General features: G+C 45.9%; 2 protein-coding genes across 3 annotated transcripts in view; both read left to right on the forward strand.

Annotated features, from left to right (window-relative positions):
- doc2b (double C2-like domains, beta) overlaps window positions 1-12,500 on the forward strand; it is a 125,657-nt gene that overhangs the window by 43,650 nt on the left and 69,507 nt on the right. The gene's annotated exons all lie outside the window — the stretch shown is intronic.
- The window catches only part of LOC143518326 (uncharacterized), a 32,989-nt gene that overhangs the window by 17,178 nt on the left and 3,311 nt on the right, over window positions 1-12,500 (forward strand). The window contains exon 5 of the mRNA XM_077010764.1: window positions 10,902-11,602. Coding sequence (XP_076866879.1) covers window positions 10,902-11,602 — 701 coding nt within the window. The remainder of the gene's footprint in view (window positions 1-10,901; window positions 11,603-12,500) is intronic.

Consider the following 12,500-nt stretch of genomic DNA (forward strand, 5'->3'; position numbering starts at 1 on the left):
TGGGAATGAATGTTTTACTTTTTAATGCACAATGTTCTCAAAGTAAGTGACATGCCACTAGCCTCTTAATTCTATTTGTTAGACCTGTAATTGACTGCAGCTGTAGTAGTTAACATGGAGACATTACTGTTATATTCTAAACCTTAACCCTTTCTGTCATGTCTGAAACCAGTCCAGTAGTATGAATGATGTCTGAAGTTACTTACATAACGCCTTTCTCAGAACTGAAGAACACTTCACAATCAGCACACAGCTACTAATACCAGACACACTAGTTTTGAGTAGTTTTGAGATCAAAGCTGCAGGCTCAGTGAATTTCTCATGATCTCGAAGTATTGTACATAGCTGCTTCTGCATGTTAGACACAGATTATGATCAAAGAGCAAATGATGACCAAACTAGTCATTTGCTTAAGCAAGTAGCTCTTGTCTCGTTGACGTAACTCGTGTAGGACCGGGGTTATCGTCTCGTTCTTCTTCTCTGAACATTGACGCGCAGCATCCCTGGAGAGTCTCATTAGCTCCGCTCTCCTCCCAGACCTCCACGCTGCAGCTGGGCGTCTGGTCTTCCTGGGGTGGCTTCGTCTCTCTGGTCAAAATGCAGAGCTCACAGTAAATCAACATCACTGTGTGTGAGGGGGGGCACACTCTCAGGAGGAAGTCATCCCTCACAGAGACCTTTATGTAGAGATGAAAGCTTTTACACAACCAGCACAGAGCTGCAAGGAAGACCCGGATTACACACACATTGTTTGATGCCCACTTCTGTTTTTCTGCATCTCATCCCAGGGAGACAAAAATAAATAAAATAAAGTGAGAGAGAAAAGAGGACGAGTGAGAAGAGAGGCAGGGTGTGTTCTTGTTAGGGTCAAAGGTCATGTTTGATGTGTCATTGCTGTGCACACAGCTTCAAGCTCTGCTTCTCGACCATTAACCGCACATTAGATCCAGCGTGCAGAAACAGCAATATTGTTTTTGTAGCCATATGGGCTATGACATTAATAAATATATTCGATATTTATTTATCTGTTTGAAAATGCACCTAATGATGGCAGTCAAATGGTGTTAAAAGAGGTTTTACACCTCAGTGGTGTCAATAAATACTTCAGTACATTCAGTAGTGTTACTAGAGTAATCCTCTGCCTGAAGTATTATCATCAGTCATCCATTTCAGTCTGGCATTCATCTGAATGAGTAATTAAGCCACATTATGACCTTTTAAGATGCAGACTGTGAACTTGACCACAAATAAAATGGGCCCCTTAATTGCTGCATGATATGAATTTTGTTCAAATGGATTTTCACGCGGAGATTTGTTATATGCAGCGTACCTTGGCCCACTTGTGGCCCAGCAGGGTCCAGTGTTTGGAGACACGGAGAGAACGTGCCTGTGGGTTTGTGCTTGTTCACATGCACATGTACCTAGTCGATATGCGCTTGTTCTTGCCAGCTGTTTAGAGCACTTACAGGTTCTGAGTTTTTTGCAGGTGAGTAACTGCAGTGTACGTAGGTTAGATACACGGAAATATTCAAAACTGTACACAATGTTAGTGAACTTGAAAACATTTTGATATGGCTTTATAGCCCTTTCCTGAGTTGTGAGCGGCCACAGGTCCTTAGTGAGCTCTTTTGTCTTAGCCATGACTGTCCACAAGCCAACTGCAGAGAGCTGCTGTTTTTCTCCTGTTGAGTTGATTAAAACAGCTGTTCCCAATGAATCAGGGTAATTAGGATGCTTTAAAACAGCTTGGACTATTTGGAATAGTATAGAACTTTGGATTACCCCATATACTGTGACAGTTCTCAAAGGGTATGAATAATTTTGGACATGCTACTTTTTGTTCAAATGTGAATAAAAGCTGAGAAAATTTTTTTCCCACAATGATGCCTCTTGTACATCATCGTATTATCTACTGGGAGATGCATGTGTCATTTCCAGTCAAAAATATAATTTCTGGTTAAATAAAAGTAAATTTAAGTCAAAATTTACCAGGGGTATGAATACTTTTGGGCATGACTGTATATACACACACACACACACACACACACACATATATATATATATGAATGTACGGAGGGATACAGAGCTCTCCTGGGTCTGGCTGTTTTTCCATCATAATGATAATAAGGGACTCAACTAACCAAAACTTTTTGTATTGTACCTGTATTTTTTGTAAACAGTGAAAAAGGTTTGTTTGTTCATACGCACTTGAAACTGTGAGAACTGAAGTAAATAAGTAAGTCTGGCAGCTGGAGCAAACTGATTGTGTTTATTGTTAGTAAAACTGAAAATGGAGAAATGTCCTGGGTGGCTCAGCCTGTCGGTCGGTCTGCTATCAACCAGCTGACTTGATTTATTTTACAGTCATTTTCTTCCTCCCTTCTCCCGCTGGCCTTGTCAATAGCTGTGAAGACTGAAATGTAAAGACTCTTCAGCACATCCTGGCAGGCTGTGTTCAAGGCCAAGCCCCCCAGGGGAGGCGTAGAGAGTCCGAGGGCTTCCTGGCCCTTACTGAGGCTCTGCAGCTGTTGTATACACACCAGAGCGGGGAAGAAGCAGCACACATCAGAACAGTACCAGCACACAGCAGAACAGTACCAGCACACAGCAGAACAGGAAACATACTGGCAGAGTAATGGCAGCCTGTGATTTGATTGGGAATGGTACACTCTCCATAAATTACGCCTCTGCTCCCAGCTCTCTGGCTTTGTACCCTCATCACCCCCTCTCCCAAAGCCACCCGATGGAGCCCACTCCAAACACGGCCCGCCGCCTCGGTACCAAAGCATAACAAAGCACTCCTGCCTGCAGCCGTCCGCTGACCCGGCCTACGGGGGGCTCTAATCAGAGCTAAACAAACCGCTGGGGCCCTGCGGCTGTCTGAAGGGGCCCGCTGATTGGGCCGTGTGCTGGGCTGCGTGCGTGTGCACGATGGTGTTTGTGTGTGATGAGCAGTGATACGTTTTAGGCAGGTAGATGTTCACTTAAAAATTTTTAGTTCTAAAATATGTAATTTCTCATGTGATTCGGCAGTCGACAAATTATAAAGAGTAACTTTATGGATCTTTTATGGGTTTCCTTTTATGCACGTAGGTTCCAATAGACAATAACAGACACTGTTTTGACTAAAAGCTACATTAATGAACACTTTTATCCAAAGAAATTAATATTAGCCATTTATAGTAACATACATCAGAAGACCCTCATTCATCTTCATGATATTAAAGTAGAATTTCCAGAATAATGTCTGTGACAGTTTAGTATATAAATTTTTTAACAGAAACTCATAGTCTGCAGTTTTATTTATTAGAGAGCGCAGCACACCTGTCTCGACAGGTCAAGCAGCAGTAGACCTGGTCAGACCCTGGACTCTGTGTGTATTTGGGGCAGCGGTCTTAGGCTTAAAGCCTGTTCTCTGTGACGTTACACATGAACATTTTTCTCTCTATGTTCCATGTCTTCCAAGTTTCTATGACCCGTTTTCCATGTTGAATATTCCAAAATCACTGACTCTTGATAACTCAAAAAGCAACTGAGAAATACACATTTAGAATAATGCAGCGTGGGCATTTAAGGACTGAGAGTAAATCAACAGAAAAGCTGTCTATGTTTATCATGCTTATTCACGGGCTAAATTAGTTTGATCAGAAGTGCTTAATTAAACAGCGTTTCAACCCCCTCTGCACCATACAGTTCTCAAGGTTGCCAGCATAGCACCATGAAATAATAGAAAGATGCTGTCCATTGTGACTTGTGAATAGAAGCTCTGTGAGCTTCAAGGGAAAAAACAGTCCATACAACTGTTGTGAAAGTCAGTCAAGCACTGAATATATGAAATCAGCATCTTTTGAAAGAGTCTGCAAGCATTTTTTTTAATCCACGTTCATTCAGTTAGAAAGCTGGGACGTCGGGCATGAGGAGGTCATGCGTGGGATTCATGGCTTTATGTGCAACCGGCACATTAGAAGACAATGAGACTCACAAGGTCTGTGCTGGGATTGGTGCTTGGCCCCGCACTTTGATTTTAAACCACAAACATGCTTGTTACTGTGCAGAAATTCATACCACCTTTACTCATGTACCTCCTACCTCTGGTCTTCAAGGAACATTTCAGTAATGTAATCTGAAGGGGGGCTTAAAGATTGGCAGTCATGGAGAGGTTACCTTATCTTAGGGCCAGTACCCAAGAGACAGAATATATACCAAAATTAACTACTTAGACTCCAATAAAAGGCAAGCTACAGCACCTGATAGATCTGTAATGATCTTTGATTAAATGCTGGTTGTATAACTCAAAAAGAGTGATGCAGGTCATAACTTACAACCATAAGCCAGTATTGCATTTATTTCATACAAACTGTTGAAATTTAAGACTGTTAAAACTGTTGCATTTGGCAAATACTCTTCCTCTGTTGTCCTCTGTAACAACAGAACCCATTACCCAACAGAACCCATCACTCAATAGAACCCATCACCCAATAGAACCCATCACCCAATAGAACCCATCACTCAATAGAACCATCACCCAATAGAACCATCACCTAACAGAACCCATCACCCAATAGAACCCATCACTCAATAGAACCATCACCCAATAGAACCCATTACTCAACAGAACCCATCACCCAACAGAACCCATCACTCAATAGAACCATCACCCAATAGAACCCATTACTCAACAGAACCCATCACCCAACAGAACCCATCACTCAATAGAACCATCACTCAATAGAACCATCACCCAATAGAACCGATCACTCAATAGAACCCATCACTCAATAGAACCATCACCCAACAGAACTCATCACCCAATAGAACCATCACCTAACAGAACCCATCACCTAAAAGAACCCATCACCCAATAGAACATCACTCAACAGAACCCATCACTCAACAGAACCCATCACCCAATAGAACCCATCACCCAACAGAAACCATCACCCAATAGAACCATCATCCAACAGAACCCATCAAATTCAAAGTAAAATTTATTTATATAGCGCTTTTCACAACACACGTAGTCACAAAGCAGCTTTATAATCGTATGGGTCCAGATCCCTAATGAGCAAGCCAAAGGCAACAGTGGCGAGGAAAATCTCCCTATCACTCAACAGAACCCATCATCCAATAGAACCATCACTCAATAGAACCCATCATCCAATAGAACCATCACCTAATAGAACCCATCATCCAATAGAACCATCACCTAACAGAACCCATCATCCAATAGAACCATCACTCAATAGAACCCATCATCCAATAGAACCATCACTCAATAGAACCCATCACCCAATAGAACCCATCACCTAACAGAACCATCACCTAACAGAACCCATGATCTTGGTGTTGCTAGCACCTTGCTCTTCTCCGCCCTTGAAGGTCTTTAAAACAGAGAGTAGTGGAAAACAACAGTATGCAGGACTCTCCAGTTCAAACAGATTATATAGGCAAACTAAACAATAGATATTTGGGGACTTTGGTGTTGGGTGATGTTTCCGGCGGTGTGAAAAGAGGAAGTGTGGAAGCGCACTAGTGAAAGGGAGCGCACAGACGTCTGAGTCATCACATAAAACACCAGACGAGCTCAGGAGAAACAGCACATTCAGGGAGATTTGAGGCTTTTACGTAGAACAGCACATTTGCATAACCTCCATACTGTGCAAAATCAGCACCGTTTCATTCTGACAGTCATTTCATCCTATGACAGTTCAGGCTTACCTAACATGGTTTACTCATTTTGCAAAGAGATGTTTCTCCACACTAACATGCTTTGTAATTTTGGAGCATGTAATACAGACATTCCATTTGGAGTTAACGTTTCTCTTTATAGACTTTCATAGCGCAAACTGAATAACACATTGAATTGGGCACGCTTTGGAAGTCCCACTCAGAAAAAAATCAAAAAGTTGGATAAAGAACTTCACCTAGGACCCACACATGCTTTTTTGGTCCTCTATCTACATAACATCCATGCTTAGATTTAGATTCAACAGAATATTTAAAACATTTTCTGGTTACTTTTTAAGTTCACCTATACCGCAGCCCCTCTCGTTAACCGTGCTAGCCTCATAGTCCCTTTCATTTGCTTGGCTTGTGATAACTTGGACAGTAATGTCATTTCTAAACGATATGAACTTAAGAGAGGTTCTGTGACCTGCTGGAGCGTGTCCGCACTACACGCCGAGGTTCCTCCTCCGTGGTGTGGGAGCGGTACTGGAATCTTTGGGCCAGAGGTCGTTTGAGGAGGCTGCCTTGCCCTTCGGATGTGTTCGTGCCTTTGAAGTGCAGCTGTGTTGGCCGGCGTTTGGGTAAAGCACACGTGATGGATCCTCTGATAAAAGTAATCTCTTTATTTGCTGCCTATCTCTGCCTGGGAGACCGGGGCGTTTCGCCTGTTGCCATGGTAATGGCTGGAGAGACACGCAAACACAGATGTGTTTTGTGGGCATCCTGGTTTGATGGTGCCACATTTTTGTTTTTTACTGTCGTGGTGGTGCGATTGTGCACACATTATCCTCAGGTCTGCCATAAAACGCCCATTACGAGAGCAAATTCCATTTGGTGCTGCTTCTGTCTGTGTCTTTCTTATATTGTCACTTTTAAATGTTGCCACTTTTTTTCAGAGTGTAACAGACGGTGTAAGAATGTGTGATGGCAATTAAATGTATTGCTCTATAAATATATGGTGTGAATCTATGTCTTTTATGAAATCTCTACTGCTATCCATTTGCTAGATGACTTGAACATATAATTTCATTCCTTATATGTCCTAAAGGAGCAGATAGTTTTATTCAGTCATGAAATCTGGAACACGCTAACGTTGAACTAGTTGAAATCTTTTGTTTGTGTCCTTCTTACCATCCTGTCCAGCATCTTTACTAGTGTCTGAAGATCAACGTTAATAGCAAATGAGAACTTACAGCAGGTTCCTAACACCAAGTCCTGACTCGTCTGTGTATCAGGAAGTCCATCACACTGATTCCTAATGATTTCCTCTCTCCTCATCAACATGCAGATGTTAAAGGTTTAGACGATTTAAGTGCTTTCTCTCTCTATAATCAGTCTCTCTTCTGCGCCTGGCTCTTGCTCTCCTGATTCCTGACACAGATCAACAGGCATGCCATTTTTTTTTGCTGCCGTGCAGACAGAGTCTTCATTCTTGCCCAGGCCACACGCTCTGTACCGCTCTGTGATCACGTCTGATCCATGTGGTGTCTGTCCACTCACCCATCAGGTTAAATGGTCACTTATTTCCACTCGGTGATCCTGTGCGGTTTTGCGGAACACCCCAGTTGCAAACAGGCTGCTCTGTTTCCCCACCTGTAGCACCAGACTCTGTCTGGAGTGTTTCCTCTCTCACCTCCTGCCTCTCTGCCCTCTGTAAAACCTCCTCTTTCAGCTTCAGTGTCCTGTGACTCAGATGTTTGACGTGAGCACAGGAGGAAACTCGTTCACCTCATTGGTGCACGAGGCTGACTCGGAGATGATGAGATTGGACATTTACATTGATGACATTTAGCAGATACTCATCCAGAGCGACTGTTAAAAGTGCTTTAAATATCTAATCAGAAAAGTGTCCTTAACCTGCAAACTCAGACACAGGCAAAAGAGTCAGTGCTGACGCACAGATAGAGAGACACCGTACAATGAAGTGCTCTGAAATACAGTACGTCTTCCATTTTGGTTCTTCAAGATCTTTGGTCGTTTTGTATTGTCAGTGAAAAGGTAAATGGAACTTAAACAGTGAGAGAACATCAGAAAGAATGAAGATCCTCATATAATTCTGCATAGTGATGCAAACCCACTGCCATAACTGCCCCAATGAAATCCCTCATTCGATGCTTTTGCTGTGTAGCAGTGCACTTTTCTTGTTTACCCTATGTCATCAGTCCAACACTGCTGCGACCAGTCTGTGTGTCCTTCATCCTCTTCCTCATCCTCACGGCTGCCTGATTTGCCTATGACAGCAGCATGACTCAAATAGGAGGAAAATGGATACCTTTCATCCCTCGGCCGCTCATGTCACCCCATCGTGAGCTTTTCCTGGTTCACAAAAACCCAAGACACCTTCCTTTCATATCGTCCTTCCTGTCTGAGAAATCCCTGGATGTTTGACGGTGGGAAGCCTCTTCAGCACGTTAGCGTGTCAATGTAAGCAAACGAGATTATCGTTTCCCACGTACGTTTTCTGTCTCCCTTTTTTGTTGCTCTGGGCTGAGAAATGGTCAGATCGAAGAGGGATGTATGTACTCATTTATAAACACACACACACACACACACACACACACAGATGAAGGGGGATGTATGTATTCATTTATAAACACACACAGAGCCAGGGGGGGAAATGAAGTGCATGCCTGGCCATGATTAATGGTTTCATAACGAGAGCAATTTTTTTTGAGTTGCAACACAAAAATGAATTGCCAAGAGAGAAAGGGAGAGAAAATGACAGAAATGGAGAGAGAGAGAGAGAGAGAAAGGAGAAGTGAGAGCGAGGTGATCCAAATGATCAGCATGACCTTTTCAGACTGCTGCGTACCATAATAGGGCCACACAGCCACCGGTCCATGAGGGGCAGCGAGGAGTAGCTCTATCTATCTATCTATCTATCTATCTATCTATCTATCTATCTATCTATCTATCTATCTATCTGTCTGTCTGTCTGTCTGTCTGTCTGTCTGTCTGTCTGTCTGTCTGTCTGTCTGTCTGTCTGTCTGTGTGTGTGTGTGTGTGTGTGTGTGTGTGTGTGTGTGTGTGTGTGTGTGTGTGTGTGTGTGTGTGTGTGTGTGTGTGTGTGTGTGTATGTGTGTATGTGTCTCATAACCTCTTCCAGCAGGCTGAGTCCTGTGGCTTCAGCGTGTGTGTGTTTGGTGTGACTCATCATTCTGTTGCCAGGTTTCAGACGGCTGGGAGAGGGATCAGAAGACATGCGCTGGACTCAACTTTACTGCTAGCGCTTTTCTTACACAATTGCTGCTAGTTATTAATGGTGCCAGTGTTGTTCTAGCTGGGGTAAAGTAGTGGGAAGGTAGATTATTATTCTAGTTAATTAGGTTATTAATTAACTTAATAATGAACTTATTTTAGCTAACTTATTTTAGCTATATGCCACGTGGCATCACGTCATATCGAGTTGCGTTGTGTCACGTCACATCCCCCGCCGTTCAGTACCAAGACCCATCTCCTAAGCAAGCGACCCTTTTGGCTGGCGCTGCCATGAACCGGACACCCCCCCCCCCCCCCCCCCCCCCCCCCCCCTCAGGTGGTGAGAGGTGCATCTGCCCTCTCAGCGTACCTGCCATCACACCAAACCACGTGCACCACTCCGAACACAGCCGGAGCCCCGCCCACCCCACGTCTCCCGGGTGACTTCCATCACACGGGCTGACAGGCGGCTACGGGAGAGGGAGACGCAGCCCTGTGCGTGCCGCACCTCTGCCTGCTTAATGGGCTGGTGGGGTAGTGGAGCAACCGTCCGACACCTGGAGCCAGAGGAGGTCCTCACGCATAAATGACAGCGCTGCTAACGCTTTAGGAGAGCTGCTAGGTGGTAGAGCATTAACTGGACCTGACTAGATCATCCACTCTCATCCGCAACATTTCACACTGCATTTACGTCTTCTCGGGTGTCTTAGGAATTATCGGAAGGGTTGAGTAGAAAGCAAATGTAAACACACCCAAAATGCATTTAAAGGATTTTATTGAAAGGCTCCGGCCTCTTCAGGACGTACTGTGAGACAACTTTAAGTCGGATGTTAATTTGATTTAACAAAAAAAGAAAACTCTCCTTCCAAAGTCGTGATTTTTCACCTTAGAGTTCATCTTAGAATAAATTAGAACAATTTAAAAGGTTACAGAATAAGTTTATCATACAAATGCTGGATTTTTAAAGCAGATGAATAAGACAAACAGAAGAACCAGAAAGGAGGTCAGGAGGTCGTGTGATATGTGGTGGCTTTATCTTTACTGATTATGGAACCGCAATCGGATTTCAATCGGGCTAACTGGAGACACATTTTGCTACTTGGTGCAAATGTGTGTGCTTAAATTCTCCTCAGGATGAAATGCAGACACCGGCTCACTGGTCCAGACACGTCAATTGACAGAGGGATCTGTTGTTTTAGAGAGTGGACGTTCATGTCGGCCCTCGTGCAACAGCTGTCCTCCGGCAAAGGGATCAGACAATTGATGCAGACATGTTGTCCTGCCTGTATATTTCTATGTTTATTCATATAGTTATTTATTCATTGAATACCGGCTGAGAAATATTCACCGCACTGTCCACACATTCTTCAAGTGGAAGCAGGTAAGGGTTTGGTTCTTCTCCATCTCCCCGGGCCTGACTCATTCATATTCGGGCCTGACTCATACATATTCGGGCCTGACTCATACATATTCAAATAATATTGTGAGGCAGATATATATATATATGCAAACACAAATTTGGGAACATTTTAGCTAGGTATACATTTCAACGCAATGGTCCATCTGGTTCTGCTCACATTGTCCTGTAGCCCTTCACCGGTGGTCAGGTTCTGACCCGTAATGCTGACGGGTCACGGGACCATATATTTGTATGTTTGTATACTGTTTGTGTTCTGTTTGGCTGAGGCTGCTCCGAACTCTGAGTCAGTTTCCCTCTTTTTTCTCTTTCTCTGTACTCTCTCTCTTTTCTCTCTCTCTGTACTCTCTATGTACTCTGTCTTTTCTCTCTCTCTTTTTCTCTCTCAGAGCTGTACTCCATCGATTGCTCTATAGCAGGTGCTGGACATTACATAATATTGCACCATGAACACTGAATCACTGGGCCAATAGAACAGCAGCGTCACGTGGGCTCTGTGTGCGAATACGCTTCTGCTAATATAGATTACAAATGGGACCTGTGATCCACTACGCTCTAGCAACACGATAAGATCACATGTCCGACGTCCAGAAAGTTGGAATGTGACGCCGCTCCCTCATCCCGCCCCTCGCCCCTCCTTCACTCCGCCCCTCGCCCCTCCTTCACTCCGCCCCTCGCCCCTCCTTCACCCCGCCCCTCGCCCCTCCTTCACTCCGCCCCTCGCCGCTCCTTCACCCCGGCCCTCGCCCCTCCTTCACTCCGCCCCTCGCCCCTCCTTCACCCCGCCCCTCGCCCTTCCTTCACCCCGCCCCTCACCGCTCCTTCACCCCGCCCCTCACCGCTCCTTCACCCCGCCCCTCACCGCTCCTTCACCCCGCCCCTCGCCCCTCCTTCACCCCACCCCTCGCCCCTCCTTCACCCCGCCCCTCGCCCCTCCTTCACTCCGCCCCTCGCCCCTCCTTCACCCCGCCCCTCGCCCCTCCTTCACCCCGCCCCTCCTTCACCTCGCCCCTCCTTCACCCCGCCCCTCGCCCTTCCTTCACCCCCGCCCCTCACCGCTCCTTCACCCCGCCCCTCACCGCTCCTTCACCCCGCCCCTCGCCCCTCCTTCACCTCGCCCCTCCTTCACCCCGCCCCTCGCCCCTCCTTCACCCCGCCCCTTGCCCCTCCTTCACCCCGCCCCTCGCCCCTCCTTCACCCCGCCCCTCGCCCCTCCTTCACCCCGCCCCTTGCTGCTCCCTCGGCCTGCCCAGTGCACACGTTTACAAACCAGCACACCCACTCCCATTTACATTCTCTTTCTTTCTCTCGCACACGCTGACCCTCTTTCGAGAAAGAGAGAGAATCTTTCTCCTCTTTTTTTCCACATTCCCTCTTTCTTCAATCATGTTAGTGTGTCTCTGGTGCCTCCCGCGGATACTGACAAGCGTGCGTTTGACGGGTTCGTGTTTTGTGTGTGCTGGTGCGAACTGCCATAGTTGCGGCAGCGAGGGGAACGTGCATTGATCTCCGCAGACAAAGTGCCTGCAGTGCTTTCTCCTGACAGCCCCGGGCACACGCCCTGCCCGCATCTTAATGTGTCGTTGCACTTGACAGACATATTCATAAAATTGCAAACCCAGTGAAGTGCCTCGTTCTTTACAACACTGCTGTCATTCCACTGACACCCCCCCCCCCTTCCCCCGAGCGTGGACACACACAGACACACACACACATTTGCTGGCACACACTGCAAGCGCGTGGCTAAGCTCAGACGCCTGCCGACACACTCCTACATGATAGGTCAGGTGGTGTGACTTCTCTACCCCATAAAGGCCCCCCATGGGAATCCTCTCCCGCTTTAATTACTCACCAGCCAGGGGGCAGCGTAGGCCTCGCTGTGAAGCCGCAGACCTGCTAATCCTCTGAGGCACACGGGTCGTCGGGCCAGGCTGGTGTGCCGTACCTGCTCATGTCTCTCTGCAGTAGAGACGGCATCGGGGCGACGGGCCAAAGCCCTTCTGTGCCTCCGTATAAATGTTTGGCAGATCCTCTCAATTTTTTATTCATACAGAACCTTAGAAACTTGAAACTAAATTGTTACCCATATGTTCTTTTAAGATGATAACTGTGTGGTACAGGATGTGAGCCTTGGTTGTGTGGTTACCAGTTAGACCAG

This window comes from Brachyhypopomus gauderio, chromosome 7 (genome assembly GCF_052324685.1).
Source record: "Brachyhypopomus gauderio isolate BG-103 chromosome 7, BGAUD_0.2, whole genome shotgun sequence".
In the NCBI taxonomy this organism is placed as follows: Eukaryota; Metazoa; Chordata; class Actinopteri; order Gymnotiformes; family Hypopomidae; genus Brachyhypopomus; species Brachyhypopomus gauderio.